This window comes from Neophocaena asiaeorientalis, unplaced genomic scaffold, assembly GCF_003031525.2.
Source record: "Neophocaena asiaeorientalis asiaeorientalis breed wild unplaced genomic scaffold, Neophocaena_asiaeorientalis_V1.1 scaffold268, whole genome shotgun sequence".
Lineage (NCBI taxonomy): Eukaryota > Metazoa > Chordata > Mammalia > Artiodactyla > Phocoenidae > Neophocaena > Neophocaena asiaeorientalis.
Window position 1 is genome coordinate 5006609 of NW_020173979.1, and position 21235 is coordinate 5027843.

The window sequence follows — 21235 nt, forward strand, 5'->3', positions numbered from 1 at the left end:
GACACTAGAGAATTTGAATTTAGACAGGTGGCTCACATGCTAGTTCCTTAGGACAGCACTGCTTTGGAGCTCAGGGTTCTCCCCGTTCCTCAAGTCCCCCTCAGCTCACTCACTAGGCAGGAGCTCTTTACACACTCTCTGGACGCCCCCAGCTTCTGCTCTACAGCTACGTCCCCTTGCAACCATAATTAAATAGCTCTGCAATTAGTTTGTTACTATTCAGTGCAAAGTCCCTGAGGTTGGGGGCTTTGTCTCTAACTACAACTGTTTTCAGTTGTAGCCTCAGCTACAGGCATAGTGCCTGGCACTTACAGGGTACTTGTCTTCATTTTCTGTCGCTGCTATTATAAATCACCACAGACGGTGGCTTAATGCAGCACAGATTAATCTTATGCTTCTGGAGGTCAGAAGTCTGAAATGGGTTTCGCTGGGCTAAGAACTCAGGGCTGAGTTCTTTCTGGAGGGTCTAAGGAGGAAATTGTTTCCTTCCCTTCTCCAGCTTCTAGAGGTCGCCCACATTCCCTGGTTCATGGCCCCTTCCTCCATCTTCAAGCCAATGGTGTTGCTTTTTCTAATCTTTCTCCGACTCCCCTGCCTCCTTTCCTGACTTATAAGGACACTGTAATTGCACTGGGTCCATGTGGATATTCCAGGATACTCTTACCATCTTCAAGATCCTTAATTACACCTAAAAAGTCTACTTTGCCATGTAAGGTCACTTATACACAGGTTCTGGGGGTTAGGACTTGGACATTTTTGGGAAGCTATTATTCTGCCTATCACAGTGCTCAATATTTGTTGTTAAATGAATCAATGAATGGGTGGATGGATGGATGCCTTTCTAATCCCATTTCCTATTTCTTCCCAGCAGCTTCTGCCCAACCCTAAGAAGCCAAGCTTGCTTAGGCTGGTTGCTCTCCTGGAATAGTTGCCCCTCCCCCGTTCCCCTCTGTTTCAGTTCTGACCACCCTGGGGTCTAATTCAAGAGCCATTTACTCAAAAGAGCCATCCTCCTCCTCCTGTTTGCCTGAACTCCTGAGTCTCCACCACACATTTCACATTAAAGAACACGCTCTTACTTTGTTCTTTAAACTCTTAGTTTGTTCTACTCTCAGAGCTGGATGGTAGGCTCTTCCAGGCAGGGCAGGGACTGTGCCTTATACTTTCCCAACTCTCCCGCCCTTCCCTGGAGCTTAGCACCAAGCTGGGCACCCCACAGATGCTTAAAAAGTAACGGTGCAGTTGCTCTCACAGCTCTGCCGGGAGTGACCTCCCCACGTGTGAGGCCATGATGCCAGCCGCTGGAATTTGTCTCACTTTCCCATGAAGACTGTTAACACAGCAGACCGGCATTAACCCAAGTGAACGTGGGATGGTTAAGTACAGTTATTTTGGCAAAACGTGCGTTGCTTCACTCTAAGCAGAAATCAAATGTTAAGATGCTACGTTATCAGGAAAAGTACATTATATTTGGCATCATCCCAGGATTCAAAGACTCAAATGGCATTAACCCTTTAGTGGCTGGGTCCTAGTACCAACATATGGTCCTTCTCTCCATAAAGACCTCCCTGCATGTACCCTGTCTCACAAAAGCACGCTCACGCTCTCTCACACACACACACACACAGATGTCTAGACTTTTCCCTGAATAATCTTCCAGCCTGAGATTATCTTTGCAATTAGCTATCTTATAATCACAGGGTTGCTCAAATCTCTCCTGATGAGGAAAAGATGATGATACTGACGATCATGGTGATGATGCCCTGACTGCACTGGGCATTAAAACAAAGTTTAAAACTTCACATGCATTATGATTTACTTATTATCAGCAGTCTTTGAAAAACGCAGTTGGCTATTTCATACTCTTGGAAAGTAATCTGCATGTTCTGAAACAAATTATTAGTAAGAACATTGGACTTGAGGTCAAGAGTCTGGCTCTTCTGCCTCAGCTGAGTCACTGATTTGTTGTTGACCTTGGGAATGTCCTTGTGCCTCTCTGGGCCTCAGTGACCTCACCTGTAAAATCAAGGCATTGAATTAGATGATGTATGTATCAGATAGGGATGTAGCAGAAATCTGATCACCACGGCTAAACTGAATAAGTTCTGCTTTAGTTTTCTTCCTTAACAAGAAGCCAGAGATGGTCAGTCCAGAGCTGCTCCTCCATCCTTAGGGTGTGACTCTTGTCTTCATGGCTTCAAGTTGGCTACCACACCTCCAGGCATCTTACTGTTTCCCAGAAAGGAAGAGGGGGAAAGACTATGGGCAAAAAATGTGTTGTGCTCATTGAATTTGTCCCCCTTCCTTTTACTTTAATTGGGAAAAAAATGTTTTCCTGAAGCCCCAGGAAGTTTATTTCTTCTGATTCTCACTGGCTAGAGTGGGGTCACATGGCCATCACCTGCTATAAGTCATTGTTAACTGAGCAAATTGTGACCATGAAAAAAAAAAAATCAGGGATCACTTAGCCAGGAAGAAGGATGGAATGGCTGTTGTGTGGGCACTCAGCCTCGTCTGCCACAGGTGGCTTCTAAGTTTCACTCTGTCTTGGATATTCCACGAATTGCACTTTAAAACCCATCATTACCCAAGGCAGTGTTCTCACTACACTGGGCCCTCATGGACACAGTGCTCAGTCCTGGTGTGGATTAGTAGATTAACTTCATTAGCACGTTAGAGAAAGTGTGCTAATGACATCATCTGGCAGAACGCCGAGTAGGGTGGGGATGGGGAACCATCCATTCACTCTGCCTCCCCTTATCCCTGAAGGAGATAGGCAAAGAGAGGGCAGCCATGTAACTAATTAGCAGCAGGAAAACCCCTTCAGGCTGATATACCTTCCTCTTCCTTGGAGCCTCCGCCATCCTTGCCAGCAGCATCCTTTACTTTTTGTTTTCTGCTGTGGACATCTGTGCCTTTGTTTGACCTCTCATAACTCCATGAACGTTTTACTTTGGGAAATTCTGCCTCCCTTGATGGATGTAGGCTTGGTGGGGGCTTTGATGGAGAGGTCATCCAAGGAAGGCCAATAGAATGGTGTCCCCTGGAGACTGGACCTTTAGCAGAGTGATGCTGGGATGGAACATTCTGAAGGCAATGTCACACCACCTGTCGTGGATCCTTGAGTGTCTCTGGCCCTACCCTTCGTAGCCCATTTCCCCTTCCCCTTCCCATAAGTACCTTCCCTGATTAAGGCAGCCACAGTCAGCATCTCTTTCTTGCAACCCCCAAACCCTAACAAGTATATCTTTTAATTACATTAATTCATCCTACAGGTACTTGAATACATCAAGAAGTTTGTGATGCTTCTGGACAAACACTCGTGCCAGGGTACTTGTCCTGAATCTAACTCTAACCCACTCCAGGATCTCGTACACACCTCTTTGTCTCTCTGTGCCTTAGTTTCCTCATTGGTAAAATGGTGGGTTGGACCAGACCTGTAGCTTCAAACTATTCTCTGAAGTACTTCAGGATTTCTCCCCAGAAAATCCACAGGGGTCTACATGGGAGCTCAGGAGAGGCCCATTATAATGGGCTCTGGGCCCCCCACTCGACTTCAATTAGAATAGCTTGGCTTTCATCCAATTTCTGTGTTGAGCAGGATATTTTTTTTAATTGGTCCTCAGCTAAAAATAAACGTTTGAAAAATGCTGGACAATATGATCTCTAAAGGGCCCTTCCAGTTCTGATGTTCTGTGATTCTAAGCAGGTGGAATATTTGGTAACATCTTTTCATTCATCAGCATAATTGGGAACACAGGAACGCCTGCCAAAACATAATCTATATCTAAATAAAATCTTCTGTGTGCAAAACAACGGCAATGAAGGACATTCAGAAAAGAGCAGGCTGTGTGGAAGAACTAGAAACAAACAAAGCACAGATCCCTGCTTTGCAATTCTGGCAAAGCTTGATATGTAGATCTGGGAAAGGAAGCCCACCACGGCTTTACCTCCTCTTTGCTGTTGTAAAGCAAAGAATGCAAACTCATATGCAAACCGAATCTGGGCCCCATGTTTCACTGGACACATTCAATGTTTTAAAAACTTTCAATTAGTTATCACCAATATTCATAAATTGGAAAATGCATTTAAAAATTATGTTTCCTGGCTTCTTTTGAAAAAACGGAAGATGTGACAATGTCGGCCTTGCATTGTAAAAGGACGGCGGTCAACCAGAGCAGGACAGCAACTGTCCCTTTCAGCTGGGGCACATCTGCTTCACTCTGCTGCAGGCCCACCTACTCCTTCCTATAATCCTGACCCCTGAGGCCAGACGCTGGCTACCAGGTCGGCCTTCACTTGCACTATGCTTTTTTGTTTTTCCCTATTGCAGGGTAATGGTGAAGGAAACGTAAAGTATTTCTTACATCCCTGTCATTATCCAAAGTGGAAAAACAAAAGATAGAGTGAGAAAGGTATGCTGTTCTAGAAAAACAGGGCAGAGATGGTATTTATTTATGATAGTGGCTTACAAATGGGGGTAATTCTGTATACACACACACACACACACACACACACACACACACACACACGACATTTGGCAATGTCTAGAGACTTTTTTTGGTTAACCCAACTAAGGAGGATCTGGTGGGTAGGCATCTGGTGGCTAGAGGTCAGGGATGCTACTACGTATCCTACAATACATAGGGCAGCCACCACAACAAAGAATTATCCAACCCCAAATGTTGACAGCACCCTGCTTTATGGATTTCTGTGGGTTTAACATACATCAGTCCCTTCACTCTTTTACATTACCTGCCTGGGCACTGCCCGGGCCCTGCCCTTCAGGCCTTAGTGACACAGGCCCGGCTTTGATGACTACTGAGCTAGAACAGGAAAATTAGGCTCCCTCCTGATGGCACGAGGGTGAAAATAATGATAAAAACTCTGACATGGGTGTGGCCTCCATGGCCTCACTCTCCCAGTATTTGTTCTCACGACCCTCATAAGCACCCTGGGAGAAGATGCTGTTTCCCCAGGTTAGGCCCAGTGTCACTCAGTCCCCTGGCTTTGGGCCTCATAGCATGTAAATGACGGGGCAAGGCCCCAGGCAGAGATGTAGAGTCTGTTCTGGGCCTGGTTCCCCAGCTCTCACTTTGATTTTGTGAGCCAGTCCACAACCCTCCTGTTACCAGTATGTGCTCTTGGCCTGAGTTGAGTTGCTGCCAGCAGACACAAAACCCAGGCTGATATCCACTGTGCTTTCCCCACAACGAACGGGCCTTGCTGGAAAGGGTGAGGAACGGCTGTCCAGGAAATCAGATGGGAACTGAAAGACACTAAGATGTCTGGGGAGGCGAGAAGCAAAGTCAGGGGAGGTGATATAGGTTGAATCTAAGAGATGGGCACAGCACCGCAAGTGCTCGACTGAAGAGGGCCCACATCCAGGCCCAGGGCAGAGCGATTCGGCAGCAGGGTCAAGGAGGGCGCACAAAGCTCGGAGGTGAACATGGTTCATTACTTGTTACTATTTATTCATCCATCCATCCACCCGTTCATCCTTTCCGCACCTATTTATGGAGCAGGATTCAGGCCTTGGGCGAGGTATGTGGCCCCCAGCCTCGTGGAATCAAAACCAAGCTCTGGGATTTGCCACTGTTTCATCTCAAGCAAGTTGCTTCCCTGAGTTTCCTGATCAGTAAAAGGAGCAGGTAATGTTTCCATCTTGCAGGAGGTGATGTGAAGACTAGATAAAGAGCTCCTTAGCCCTGGTCTGACTCAGACCCTCCCTAAATGCCTGGCGGACTCCATCTCCCCTTCTTTCCTCCCACAGATGCCACGCAGCTCACACAGGATTCCTGCAGCTCACCGAAGCAGGGACAGCTTCTGGGGTCACGTTTCAGCTCAAACATACCGCAAAAGACCTTCGTCTTCCATGGAAACAATTCTCCCCCATGCGGTTGGAGGGTCTTTTGTAGATCACTACATCACATAGGAAGCAGGATGCAGAACGGCCACCAGTCAGCAGAAAGCACGCGTGTGACGTGTACTCCCACAGCAGTCGTGCTCTTTCTCCTTCTTGTAAAGTCCAGTTTGAGTTCTTAACCCCTCAGGGGCATCAAGGAGAAGCAGATCCACAGCTGTTTTGGGGGGTGGGATTTGGGGGATGGGTACCCTCTCTCATCAGGCACTTATTAAGGACCCGGGGTGCGTACAGCGATAGACTATTATTTCAAGCTCCCACTGCTGAAGCCCCCATGGCCCTCTAACGGATGGTCTTCAAGAAGGAGCCTGGCCTGTGCAGATGGTGTCTGTCTGGTTGTGTGTGCCTACTCACCAAGTTTGTACCACATATCACGGATGGAGAAGCCAATTAGCCGTCTCATGTCCCCGTACCTAGGAGGAACAAAAAATGTCTGCTTCAGTCACCACCTCAGAGATTCTCATGAACCCCTACCCCCCTTTCAAGAGATCCAAATGCAACCTACTTATTCAGGATTTTGTTGTATTTGGCGTGTGAGAACTGCTCCAGCTGCAGAGAATCCTGAGTGATAAAAGCCACCGCCAGATGAAAATAGTTGTTCCACAGCTGTAAATGAAAGAGTGGAGAACAGTCACGGAGAGGGTCTGAAGTGGGAAAGCATATTAAACGCTGGGTAATGTGAATAATTTATGAAGATGGCAGAAGACCGAGGCAGAACCAGTTTAATTCTGTGCGCTGCAATTTTCTAACTGGCACTGACTCTGAAATTAACATCCCGGCCAGAGCGAGGATAACTGATGGATTTCTCTAGGTGCCGACCACATCCTCTCTCTGACAACAGGATTTGGGCAAGGAGGAAGATTTTAGGGCTGCTTTTTCATTGTTGTTGTTTTGCTTCATTTTGTTTTTTTGAAAGACAAGTCGCCCCAGCTGGGTGCCCTGGTGAGCTGGTTCTCTGCCCTAGAAGTAGAGGGTGATGAGGGATTAAGTATTTCAGAGCCTCTCAGCCTCTACGGAAGTCCTCCCTAATTCACCCGACAGCTCAGAGGACCAGCCTGCAACCTATTCCATCTTAGAATATGTTGCCTTTTCCTTCTCTTTAGTTCAATGGTTCTGAAGTGTGGCTCTGGCCAGCAGCACCAGCAGCACGTGGGAGCTCATTAGAAATGCAAATTCTCTGGACCCACCCCTGACCTACTGAATCGGACCCCAGAAATCCGTGTGTTCACAAGTACTCTGGGTGATTGCAATGCTAATTTGAGTTCAAGAACCACTGAGGGCCAAGTTTACAGGTAAGCTTGTCATAACCGTCACATGTACATGATCTCTTGGTGCTAAATGAAGAGACTAATACTAGAACCCACTCCACGGCTCATGGTGAAAGAGATCAGGTAAAGTGTGCAGCGCAGGGCAAGGGCTCCAAAGATTAGCAGCAGTGACAGTGATATTGACACAGGCTACAGAACCGAGATGGAGACCCAAACCAAGGTATTGTTGAGCCTCAGTGAACCCATCTGCAAAAGGGGTACCTGTGTATCCACTGCAGAGGGCTATGGTAAAGATGATGTGTTTAAAGGGCATGAATCTCAGTAAGAGCTCCAAAGCACTGGTTTGCCCTATTATTCTTTTCATTATTCTAGCGACTCCTTTGGTACCAAAGCAAATTGTACAACCTGGTGCCTTCAGGGCTCAGGGGCAATTATTACGAGATGCCATGGTCCTGCAAGGAGCAGGTGGGGGGCAGCTTTGCTGGACAAAGCCCACACACTTCCAGCCTCCTCTAAACATTGACTAGCAAGGGGAGGGTTAACACCAGCTGGGGAAATCACCTGCCAGTGAGACCTTCATCCTTCACTCAAAGATGTTCATCGGAAGTTTCAGATGGCCAAGACTAAATGAAAGGCAGCTCTACCCTTGATAAAGCCCCTACTGCTGCCCAGAGTATTACTTTCATTTGGGCTTGTGGTTCCAGTTTCAGAAAGGAGCAAAACAAGCCCTTCATTTTACCATGGGCCAGGCACTTTCCCACACATCCCTCCTTTGATCTCTCAAAACTTGGTAGCCATTATTAGGCCCATTTCACAGTTGAGGAGACTGAGGCTTAGAGGGCTTAAGTATTTTGCCTAAGGTCACACAGCTTGTTAAACATACAGCAGAGCTGCGATTTAAACCCAAGCCTTCTGATTGACGTTCAAGTCTCTTTCTACACGCTGTGATCAGTCTTTAGCTGAGGATGCATTAACACGTATTTATTGAACATCTTCAATGGGCCAGGCATTGTCATCACGTGGGGATAGGGCAATGGTTATACAGACAGCAGTCCCTGCCCTTGTGCAGCTCATACTCTGTTGAGGAAATGAGCTTTCCTTCTTTTACTTGAAACTTTATCTCCCAGAGTCCAAAAAGACCAAGTCTCTCCAGGGGTGCAGTGAAGTGACCTCCTGGCTTGTGGCCCCCGTAAAGTCAACTCTGCACACAGAACCCGGAAGGATCATATCGTATCACTCCCTTCCTCAAGGTCCTCCAAAAACTGCCCATTACCCTGAGAATCAGATCTCAGGCTCCTCTGTTTCCGTAGTAACCTCGCTTATCCAAACACAGTAAAGGTCAGGGTGTCTCTCAGCCACTCTGACTGTCCTTCCTCCTGGCGTCTCTCAGCCACTCTGACTGTCCTTCCTCCTGACGTCCCCATGACTTGCAGGTTCTGAAAATGTACTGTTTTGGTCTGCGTAAGCCCAGAGCTCACACCTCCTCCCGTCTAAGACCAGGATATGGAACCACAAGCCAAGGAACGGGAAAACTTGGTCATAGGACATGGAATGGGTTATTTCTAGGGTGAAAAATTCCTGAATTTAGGGGATTTCATAAGAATAATCAGCTTACCACAGGAAATAGGTATGTGACAAAGTAAGTTGAATTGGTATCACTTTTGAGAATAATTCCAGAAATCCCCCTCTCCCAACCATGTTTGAGAATACCTAGACACTGTCAAATCTAATTAAGCTTCTTGCTAGCCTCTATTCTACCTGACTTGGTCCTTCAAAAAGGTTTTCTGTCACACATTCCTGATTTTCTTTTTTAAAGTTGAGATATAATTCACGTATCATAACATTAGCTTTTTAAAGTATATCATTCAGTGGGTTTGAGTATACTCACAAGGTTCTACTACCTAATTTTAGAACATTTTCATTGTCCCAAAAAGAAACCGTCCACCCATTAGCAGTCACTTCCATTCTTCCTTCCTCCTCAGCCCCTGGCAACCACAAAGCTACTTCTGTCTCTGTGGTTTTGACATTTCATAGAAATGGAATCAGAAAATATGTGACCTTTCCTTAGTGTCTGGCTCCTTTCACTAAGCATGACGTTTTCAAGGTTCATCCACGTTGTCACAGGTGTCAGTACTTCATTTCTGTTTATTGCTGAATACTATTCTGGGTATAAACATATATGGATGTACCACATTCTGTTTATCCCTGATGGACATTTGGTTTGCTTCTGCCTTTTGGCGATTACGGATAATGTTGCTATGAACATCTACATATGAGTTTTTGTGTGGATGTATGTTTTCAGTTCTCTTGGGTATATACTTAGGAGTGCACCTGATTTTCTTTTGACTTCTCTCCTTGAAGATCTTCGTGGACCATGAGACCATAGATCCAGTGCTGCTTCTTCCTAGTGGATCAGAAATGCTGCCCCTAAGTGTCTCACCCACAGCCCCTGCCCAGTCCTGCCCATGAGGCTCTGTGGGTCCAACTTTGGAACTGAGGGAAGGCCGTCATGGTCAGTGGCTCTGTGCAGTGCCTGAGAGCTGAGCAGTGGCCACAACTAGACACGGCTGGGCACTCATGATACTTCTTGCCTGAACCTTCCTTGACTCTTGCTCCTGAAGAATCAGAACCAAATGAACTAACCTGGCTTTTCAGGCAATTTCCAGTGTTATCTCCCTCAGCAAACTGCCTGGGGAGGGGGGAGGGGCTGATCTGCTCAGACTCACAGATAGAACACAAGCGTCTTGGCCTCCGTGGCTTTGCTCACAGTGGTTCCCACACCTGCAGCATCTAACTTCCATCCTTTCATCAAAGCCCAGTTCGAGACCCACTTCCTTCATGAGGCCTTCCCAGAAGGCAGAGCACATCAGGTCCGCTCAGCCCTTCCGGATTTGAGGAGCACTTAGTAGGTGCAACCACAGACATGGGTCCATCGTTCCGCACCTGACCTTGTGCTCCACTCACTTCCCGTGACAGGATCCTCCAGTGGTTAAGAGCACATGCATCAGTGTCTCACAGACTAGGGAATGGATACCAGTCTCTCTCTTACTAGCTGAGCTGTCTTTGGCTAGCTACTTGACCTTTCTGAGCCTCATTTTCCTTACTTGTAAAATGGAAAAAATAATGGTAACTACCATAAAGGATTGTTGTAAGTACTGGTCGTAGAGCATTTGTAAGCCCTGTCTTTTCCGATTGTAAGTTCCACCAGTACCAAGGGTTCTGGCTTCTACTTATTTGTATCCCTAATGCTAAATTCAGTACGATGGCTTGAATACAGTTGTACTCCAGAAAATGTTTATTTATTGATCACCATTTTGTTAGAGAGATTCTCCAGTTGTTTCAAAAGATCCCAGATTTTTCTTTCCTCCCTGGCCCAAGCTGCCTGGTGGCATTTTATTAACAGCCCAGCCTGGATGGCTCAGAGAAGCCACAGAATCTTTGGCAAAACACACAGGTTCCTTTTCCCCGGGGAAGAAGTAAGGTGATTTCTGATTGGGAATTTCATATTTTGAAATCGTAGGACAAAAGAAGGTTAAAGCTGGAATAAATTTAAGGGTCATCTGGTCCAAATCTATTACTTCGCAGATGTAAACAGTGAGATCCGGATAAATTAAACAACCACCCAGTCATACCGCTAGTGGGTGTAATTAGAATTCAGCTATTTTTAATTAACTCTCAAAAAATTATAAATGTAATATACACACAGTGAAAGAAATTACATGATTGAAAAGATTAAATAATCAAAAGTTATTTTCCATCCTACCTTGGACCCTCGTCTAATTCCCCAGAAGAAAATGTTGCTAACAATTTCCTGGATATCCTTCCAAAAATTTTTGTGTATAAACAAACATATGTATAGACATCTTTTCTTAATAGTCTGCTATACTTTGCTTTTTTCTCTCATCAATATTTCTTGCAGATGTTTCCACATTAGCATATACAGATCTGCTTCATTCTCTTTTACTGCTGCATGGTCTTCTGCTCTAAGAATGTACTTTAATTGTAACCAATTTCCTATTTATAGACATTTAGCTTGACTCCAACTTTTTTCTTCTTTAGCATTGGTGCTGTAATCAACATCCTTGTTTATATATCTTTATGCATGAGAGACTGTTATGTAGTATACATTCCTAGACGTGGAACTGCTAAGGCACAGGGTCTATGCAGATATTGTTATTGTTTGTGTTGTCTTTGTTGTTTGTTTTCATAGATACCGTCAGGTCACCTTCCAGAATTCCAATCCAATTACAGGCTCCACTGTCATGGGCAAGTTACCCTACCTCTCTGAGACTTTAGATAGTATCTAAAGGGGGTACTTATAAGGACAAAATGAGGAAATTGCTACCTAGTAAACTCCTACTCAGTCTTTTGATCTCAGTTCAAAAATCACTTCCAGGGGAAGCCTTCCCAGCCCGCCTGGACTAAACTAGATCCATCCATTATTTGCCCTCATTACACCCTGTTCACAGGATTCATGACATATTTTAAGCAGAACGAATTTATTTTCTGTGTCCTCTACCGGATGTAAGCATCCTGCAAGCAAGAAACTCATCTTTTTATTCCCTGTTGTATATCCAGTGTCTAGGATCGTGTCTAACCCAACGTGTACTCAGGAAATATTTGTTGAATGAATTCATTAATGAGCCCAGCATGCCGCATGTGTTCCTGTTAAATCCTCCCCAGAAACTATGCTATTGGTATTATGATTCTCCCCATTTTAGAGAACAGGGAACTGAGGCCCAGAGAGGTTGACTAACTTGCCCAAGGTCACACAGTTACAAAATGATGAAGCTGGCATTTGAATCCAAGTGCATCTGTCTCCAGAACTTGCATTCTTTAACCACTCTGCTCTTCTGCTAAAATTGCTCTTCTTCTTCTCTCTTGGTTCTTCTTAGCCTTTGTCGTTGGTTGAGTTTTCCACTGGTTCATCAGGTATCTTTACAGCAGAGACATCAAGAATGTCTGATCCTATAAGTTTCTTTCTCAATGGCCTTGAATTATTATTTACCCCAAATCCTTATTTAAAAAAGAAAAAAAGACCCAACACCCAGGGTTGCTGAAATGCAGTCAGCACACCCACCTCTGTGGTGCAGAGGCCCAGCTGCCAGGGCCATTCTGAAGATGCCATTGATTCTGGGAGTAAAAGTTTCCAACTACAGATTCAGGTTGGGAACATCAGTCCAGAGGTTGTCTAGGGTCCTCAAGCTGAAGCAGGTAGGGCCGCAGAAGCTGTCCCCAAGCACGTGACCATCTTCCTGCCTGGTGGAGGCGTCCTGCCATGACCTCCCTGTGGGTAGTGCTGTGGGCCTCTTCAAGGCGCCAAGGAGTGCTCCCTCTGTGTCTGTGCTCCCTCTCTCATGTTTTTTGCCATCACTGGTTACATTTCCCATTATAAAGACCAAGCCTGCCCTCATTCCTCCACCAACGGCTGGGAATATTCTGGAAGCTTTTCATTTCACAGGGTCTCCAGTACAGGTTTAAAAACGATCCCAAGGTGGTCTGGTGCCCAGAAGCTGATCCAGAAATGCCTCAAGACTAAGGCTGGAATTACCAAAGGCAGAGCCAATTACAGCTTCCCAAGTAGAGAGAATGGTCTTAGTAGCAATCACACAGCCACCTAAGATGGAAAAAAAATTATTTGGAGCCAAAGAACACATCTGAAGTGCAACCACTGATTTCTGGACCAATCAGAGTTTCCAACATGGAGAGTCTAATTCTGCAGCCAATCATTGAAGAGCTCCCTGTCCCACGGCCAGCAAAAGCTAACAAGGGCAGACTGTTTCTGGAGCTACATAGAGCTGTCTCCTAGATCCGAAAGGCACCCTGTTCCTAAGGGACAGTACAGAAGAGTGAAAAGAGCTTGGGTGTTGCAGACAGGCCTGGGGTTGAATCCCAGAAGACCCACTTAATAGTTAGATGACCTTTAACAGGAAAGTCAACCACTTCTCTGAAGCTCAGTTTCTTCACCAGTAAAATGGGTATATCCCAACCTAATAGGGTCATGATTAAGGATCAAAATGCCCTAAGTCGATGCCTAATAAAGCTTAGTCACCTTCTTCAAAAGCTTGGATGCTAGAAGATGGATTTATAGTCTGCTGTTGAGACCCCAAGATCTTTGAAGGCAGGGCAGTGCTCTGTTTTGCTTCTGAGTTTCTCAAGGCATGTTGCAACAGCCTGGACCCATGAGCATTGCTCTGAAACAAAAATTCTCACTGAGTTAAACTCGAAATCCTCCCTTGGTCTTCCCTGACCATGCAAACAGATGTGAATCTCAAGGCCCAGCATCTTGAATAGGGCCTGGGAATGCAAACTTTTTTAGCCCCAAGCAGGAAGCATCATTTTTCTAATTCCCAGGTCTTGTCACCTACAGAACGGCACCCACAGAGCTCCTTGCTTTTTGCCCTTTGAATCATAAAACCACAGTTCTGGAGAAGATATTAGGGCTAATCTCATTGTACTTGCCCCTCCTCTGGGCAGCAGCTGGCAAGGGCAGCTGCGCTTAGTGGTGGATGCTGTTCCTGCTGATATTAAATGCATAATTAATGAAACGGTAAGAGGAAAGCAAGGCGTGTTCCAGGCAGGGTACAGAGAACAAATCCATTCTCACACAAGTGAGGAGAAGGTAGGAGAACAAAGATAAGTTTGAAGAATGATCCTGTTCTTGAGTGCTTCCCACTAAATATCTGTGGAAGTCTCATTCGAAAAGGAGACTTATTTCATTTTGTAATGTTGGCCACTTTCCCGTTTTACAAATCTTGTGGGTGTGACAGCCCTAGGCAGTGTTGTGGTGACCAGAAAGATGCCTCCCTACTGTCCTGTTTGCTGAGGACTGACACGTGGGTTCCCAGACCTGACACACTTAGGACCACCACCACCGTCATCATCATCACATCAAAATAATAATTATTGTAATTATAATGAGCTAACATTTATTAACCATTTATTAACTACCATGTTCCCGGCATTCTTCTAGGTATTTTACACGAATTAATTCACTGAATCCTCTCAACAATCCAGTGAAGTAGCTGCTATTAGTGTCATGATTTGATGCTGAGGACACCGAGGCACAGAAAGGTGAAGTAATTTGCCTAAAGCCACACAGCTCATAAGCTCAAACCTTCCATGTATGAAACCCCCACTTCTCTGGGGCACTCTCAGATGCAGATTTTCTTTCAGGAAAACTGGATAAAACCTAAAAGAATGGCATGAAGGACTAAAGCTGAGCTTCTCTGGGAAAGTACCGCCCTAAGACCACGGAGGAGAGCCAGAGTCAGGAAATCAGGTCTGAGGCTATAATTACCAAAGCCCACGGAAAGAGATGAACAAACCAGCCAACAGTTTTATGGCCCAAACACTGCCTTGCCACTGGCCCCTGGGTGTGTTCTTCTGAGCTGCCCCTCCAAAAAAGCAATGGCCTTATTAACTTCCCTGATCGTACTCGTAACCAGAGCCTGCAGGCACCTGGGCCACATTTGGAAGGGGATCAAACACTTGTCCTGATTCAAACAGCCAAAGTGACATGTTTTGTTTCCATGTCAAAGACTTATAACTCTCACCCAGACCCTGCCAAGCAGTCAACCCAACGTGGTGGTGAAACTCGATCTCTAGCATGTGGCTGCAGTGATCTGCAGGCTCTGGTGCCAGCCACTGCTGTGCTTTCGTCCCACCTCTGCACTGACACGCTGTGCGACTTCAGGCTATCTGCTCGTCGCCTGGGAGTCTTAGTGTCCACATCCCTCCAGCAGAGAAAATAAGAGTCATAGTAACTCCCTTGTCGGGTAGTTGTAAGGACTGAGAAAGATAACACGTAAAGTGCTTCTTGTGAGATCTGCACGTACACTGCTGTCAGGAAATGGCAGCTATTCTTTTCATCATCATTATCGTTATAGTTCAGTTGCCTGATTTAAATGCAAGGTAGTGGGAGAGAATCTTATTCAAAGATAACATTTATAAAGTATTTATAGGCCGGTGCTGTCTAGCAGAACGGATCTCACAGACCTCAGCCCAGGCATCACCACCCCAAGGAGACCTACTATGTGCCAGGAACACAGCACAGATTCCCTGTGAGTACAGGTCTTCACACTCCCGACTCCCGAAGCTTACCTTCTACCAGAGGAAAGAAAGAGAACGGGCATGTAGGCAAATAAGAAAGATAGCACGGAGTGCTATGAAGAGACTACAGCAGGCTAAGTGGTGATACACGGTGGCCATGGGGTTGTTAGGGGACCTTCAGAGAGGAATCAGGCAGGGGAGGCCTCTTGGAGGAGGAAGTGTCTGATCGGAAACTGTTGGGACCCTCCTTACAAGTGAGTTCCCCTAGCAAGTGCCTTGGTACGTTCCCGTTCTGGAAAAACCCTACGAAGTAGCGAGGGGAGGTGTTGTTGAGCATTTTACAGATGAGTCTGCAGTCCAGGCCTTGCCTGAGGGTCCTCGGCTGGCCAGAGGCCAGAGCCCAGACAGGAACTGAAACCCCAGACGAGCAGGCAGAAAAAGCCATCGCCCCAGTTTGCTGGCCACTCCCTCAGCTTGTGCTGTGAGAGATCCTGGGGGTCAGAGGCTTCCCTGGAGGGGGGATCCCCTTTTAAGGGTCTCCCCTCTCACACCTCCAGCCAGAGGTAGCAACCTGAACTTGTCCACAAGGCTTTGAAGAGTTGGTTCTTCTTGCCTGGGCCCTGAGCAGATGTGTCGCCCTGTCTGCCCCAGGGGCATGCTTTGAGGCCCCTGAACCTCACAGAGTCCCCAGGTCTTGTCTGAGCACTAAAAGTGATTTCTGGAGGAATCAGAAAGTCACAGAAATGTACTAGTGAGCTTTATCTTTCAGTATCTGAGAATGGCTGCTTTTCTAGGCTCCAGTGAACAAAAAAGTAAAAAAAAAAGTTAATACATATTTAAAAGGTGGCACCCACTTTGACAATGAATGAATGCAAGTCTCCTCTTCAACACAAGATACATCACACGGTCACATTTGCATATGCTGCTCAGCTGATGACTATTTAATCAAGGGCCTGGTTCCAAACGCTGAGTACTTCCCTCCCTCCCCTCTCCCCGCCATGGCTCTGTGGAAACACCCAGAGACACAGGCATAGCTTCCGAGTGTTCTGGGATGTGTCTGATGGAGCAGTTAGCCCAGATTGCTGGAGCAGCCCGGCCAGGGCACTCCAAGGGCAAGTCTGGCGCCTCACACTCACCTGAAACTCAAAGTTCGTGTTTTCCAGGAACTTCTGGTTCATGGTTTCTGCAAACTTGTTGATAGCTCTCAGGAAGACCCTGGAAGAAGGCAGAAGGTCACCAGGCCATCTGAGCACGCTACCCCAGACATTCCTCCCCCATGCTTCAGACTGAAGTTCCTTTAGTTCCAAAGACCCAAGGAAGAGGTTCGTTGACCCACATTAACACCTGCTCTCACTGTAGACCTGAGGCCATGTTTGCCCTGCCCTGCCTGTCTGTTTGACTTCCGTTAGAAAATCTGTATTGTCTCTTGTTTAAACTGTTACAAGCCTGTGTCAGAAAATTCATGCCATGCAGGAAGACAGAAAAATTGCCTCCTCCCAAATCAAATAAATAAACGAACAAACGACACACCAGCAATCCTATCATCTGGGGAAAACCATCACTGACATCTTGACGAACATAATTTCAAAGGTCTCCCTAGACATATATACACAAATGATATTATAAAGATAGCATTTTGATAAACGGGGTTAAACGATAAATTCTGCTTCACAGCCTCTTTTACTCAACAATAAATTGTGTGTTCCTTTCATGCCAGTGAATTCAGGTATATATCATCCCTTTTAATCACTGAAGGGCATTCCATTGTATAGATGTATCACAGCGTATTGCATCAGTCTTTTATTGATGGACCTTTACGTTGCTTCTCAGCATTTTCTGTTATAAACAGTGTTTCAATGATCACTCTTCTATGTATGCCTTGCACCTCCCATATATACCTCTTCTCCACTCTTCTTCTCGAGATGGTAATGCTGATCAAATCTTACACGTATTGAACGTTTTGTTACCTCTTGTCAAATTGTGTTTCTTCTTGAATGTCTTCCCATCCATCCCTTCCTCTCCTTCCTCCCTACTCTCTGGTCTTACAGCCTCTTCTTATCTCTCTCCCTTTCAGCCTCCAGAGTGAGTTGCCCTACGGAACAGTTCCAATCCTGTCGTTCACCCACCTCAGTGGCTCCCCACTGCCCACAGGAGAAATCTAAACTCTTTCTCTTGACCATCAATGCTCTCCATGATTGGACCCCACCTTCTTTGCTAGGATCATTTCTCACTATTACTTTGTGCTTCTGGTTGTTTTCTGAGTTCATAGCTGTATTCTTCCTTTGTATAGAATGCCCCCTCCTTCTAATTGTTTCAGGGCAGGGTCTGCTGCATCTTTCAGGCCCCCAGAGGACAGTCAGTACAACTGCCTTTCCAGACTTCATCATGGTCTGCGAATGAGCTATTTGTGTGACTCAGTAATGACTGTCTCCTCCAACTAGACTGTGCTTTCCTTGAAATGAGAGACTCCCTCCATGATCTCATCTTCTCTCCAATCTACATGCCTTTTGAGTCCCAAATTTTATATCTTCACCCCTGGCCTTTCCCCTGAGATCCAGCTTGCATTCCAGCTCTCTGCTCTATACCTTCACTTGGACGACTAATAGGCATTTCAAGCATACATGTCAAGAGCTTGACTTCCATTACCTGCCCTCTTTCTGTCATCCTCCCACCTAAGCTGAAAACAACTCCATTCTTCCAGTTGCTCAAGGGGTAGGGGGACTTAGCATCCTCGACTTTCCTCTTTCTCTCACATCCTACACCTGACCTGTCAGCAAAACCTCTTAGCATTACTTTCAAAATATATCCAAATGCAACTACTTCTCGTCACTCACTGCCACTGACCGAACCAAGTCACCATCATTTCTGTCCTGGATTTTTGCAGTCACCTCCCAAGCTGCTACATGCCCAACTGTGGCCAAGTCTCCACTGTGTGTGTGTGTTTGTAAAATCTAAAAGGGCAGGGGCCAGATCTTCCCTGTACTACTGTCTATAATCTTTGATTAACAGTGGACAATCAATAATTTCTCTACTGAGTGGCTGGTCCAGGGAAAATGTCTATTTGGCTACCCGTGGGAAGCCAGTAAAAGGAAGTGTTTATCAGCAGGTTATTGCTTTGGGTAATAACTGGGACTCAATTCTACATGGGAACTTCTGAGTTTAGACTGTATCGAACATACTTGAGCATCAGAAGTGTCCTGGGCTAGTTACCCATTAATACCAGCCCCCCCATGGTTGAAAGTTGCTCTTACGGACATTAAGTCCCTAGCACTTCTGGCCTGCCCTGCAGGTGGGCTGAGAACTCTCCTGTAGCCAGAGAAAGCCCAGAGAATGAAAGAAGTAGGAAGCTCTCAGGATGCGTGGGGAAATGTCCACCGAAGCTGCAGGTATATTTTGGGTGGGCCACGAGTGTGAGAAGGGCAACTATAGCACGTGCTACATCATGCGTTGCTTGTTAGGAAGCTGGGCTAGGTGTTCGTTAAACACTAAATATTTGTTTTCTTTTGTTTTTTTTGTTTGTTTGTTTTTAAGATCAGCACTTCATTATTCGACTTTGTATAACACCCATCTGTTAGAAGCCAGAAAGAGAAAATGTACATAAAAAAAGCTTTGAAAGTTACAAAACCTTGTTTAAATGTAAAGTAGCAAACAGACCTACCTAAGACATATAGATAAAGGTGGCCCAAGGACTAATTTTCAGTAGCACTGGGCTCTCTTCTTCATCACCTCTGAAAACCTCACCTATAAATATTTGTTGAACCAAGAAGGCAGTGCATCCTGTTATCAGGATCACGAAATTTGTACACACACACACACACACACACAACTGGATGTGATTTCTCGCTTTGCCAATTCCCAGCTGTGTGGATTTGGGACACGTTAATATCGTGTTTGACACCTAAGTTTCCTTTTCTGTGAAACAGCAGCGATGTAACCCCTTTCGCAGGGTCCCCGCAGGGTGTAATGGCAAATGTATGGTAAGTGCTGAGCACAGTGCCTGCCACATGGTGACAACGGTAACATGGTAGCTATGGCCGCCCAGACCCCTTTGGGTTGCTTAATCCTTCTTCCAAAGGCAGGCACCGACAGCAAAATGGACAGTCAGAGGACAAGCTGCAGCCAGCAGGACCATGTAAAGACAGGAAGTACAAATCCCACAAAACCCTCCACCCCATCAGGCTGCCACAAGGTGAGACTTCTTTGGTTTTGTTATTCTGTCATTTGCTAATATGTCTTTGAAGAAACATCTATATTTTCTTCTTAAAGATTAGTATCTGATTCTCCAGATGGAAATGCATTGAGTGGCTGTCATATTATGTATAAACATCTCAGACAGTCTAATATGATACCAAAATGAGGGGTTTTACACATTCTCAGTAGTTTCCATAACAGTTATTATTTTGATTGTCAACCTAAACCTCCTCTGGCTCACAAAGGCCAGCCCAATAACCAGGAATGATTAGCTCCCTGTGCTGATGCGGGGACTGGTGGCAGATAGGGGCTGAAGTAAATCAAGGCTCCTCCCTCTCTCTGGATTCTTCTGCAGCCACCCTCTGGAAATCAGAATATCACTTAACTTTGGTTTCCCACCTATGGGTTTGGAAAAGTATGTCTTCTGTATTCTTAAAAAAAAAAAATAATTGTACTTAAAGCCCAAGCATTAATATGTTGAAGTGGGTTAGAATGAAAACACACTCAACTTTTTCTGTTACTTTCAAAAATGATCTTGAAGTGTTGAAAACAAAGTTCATGATCAAATATCAACCTAACATTTCCTGCATTTCATCCGTGATGCTTAGCAGCCTCTAAAAAAAATTAATAATAATCACAGTCATGGTTACCAACGATGTGCCAGGCTCTGCGCTAAGCACTCTGCATGGATTTCTTCTGTGTTTTTCCCCCACCTTTTTAAATTCTCACATTAACTCTCCGAGTTAGATACTGTTTGCCTTTTAGAGATGTGAGTTTAGGTAACTTTCCCAAGAACCCAGCCAATACATGTGGAACCAGGATTTAAACAAAGTTATGCTGCCTTCAGAACCTTGGTATTTAACCACCATGCTATTCTGTTCACAAAGAAATCTCTGTAATTCTGTTCAACCCAAGCTGTGAGCTCACCGTGTTAATAAAGACAACGATGGGAGTCTCATGTTTTCATGCATATACCCTGTGCCAAGTGCTCTACAGACTTTGTTTCATTTAATCCTACAAACTGAAGGAGGTGTTACTGTTGCACCCATTTAACAGAAGAGGAAACTGAGCCCTGGAAAGATCAAAAAATTTCCCCACATTCCCACAGCTAATAAGCAGCAGAGTCCACCCAATCTCGGGTCTGTCTTTCTTTAAAGCCCTTGCAATTAACCAGAAAGATATACTGGCTCCCCTGAAGGCCAGCCTGCATGGTGTTTTGGCACTGGGCATGCTCCTACGCATGCCCACAAGGCACAGAGCCCCTTCCCACTTAGTCCCCATTATCCTGCTGCCCTGCCCACAGCTGAGAGGGCCCAGAACCAACACTCGACTCAGGCAGTCTTCCATGGGCTGACTAGAAGCCCATGGGTAATCATCTGGGTACCAGCGGGGGCACCCAAGCCTGGCCAGTAGTAAATCAAGCCCTTTTAGACAGTTCAAAAGCAGGACAACCAGGGAGAATGCAACGAACCCTGCCCTGAGTAGAAGCCACGAGCAGATAATTCTGCGAGGAAGCAAAGGCCATGCTGCAAGAGAAGTCAGCTGCTGTGAGTAGGAAGAAGCTGGCAGAAAGGGAGCTTGGTACCCGAGGATACCCGAGGTTGCTACCCTGAGAACTGCTCCACGGGAAGCTCACTGCGGCCACTGGACCAGGTTCCCAGTTTCCTACTTCTCTTCGTGTAACAGAACAAATCCTCATTACTGGAGGCAACGGAGAGTTCCTATGTTTCGTGTCCTGAATAAACCTATGCACCATATGCCTCAGTCCCTGGACTGGATGCGGTAATGGAAGGTGCACACA

General features: G+C 45.7%; 1 protein-coding gene across 1 annotated transcript in view; it reads right to left on the reverse strand.

Moving 5' to 3' along the window:
- DOCK2 (dedicator of cytokinesis 2) overlaps window positions 1-21235 on the reverse strand; it is a 408357-nt gene that overhangs the window by 66030 nt on the left and 321092 nt on the right. Inside the window, exons 30-32 of the mRNA XM_024753337.1 lie at window positions 16380-16458; window positions 6429-6529; window positions 6278-6336 (exon numbers count right to left, since the gene is read on the reverse strand). Of these exons, the coding sequence (XP_024609105.1) occupies window positions 6278-6336; window positions 6429-6529; window positions 16380-16458 (239 nt within the window). The remainder of the gene's footprint in view (window positions 1-6277; window positions 6337-6428; window positions 6530-16379; window positions 16459-21235) is intronic.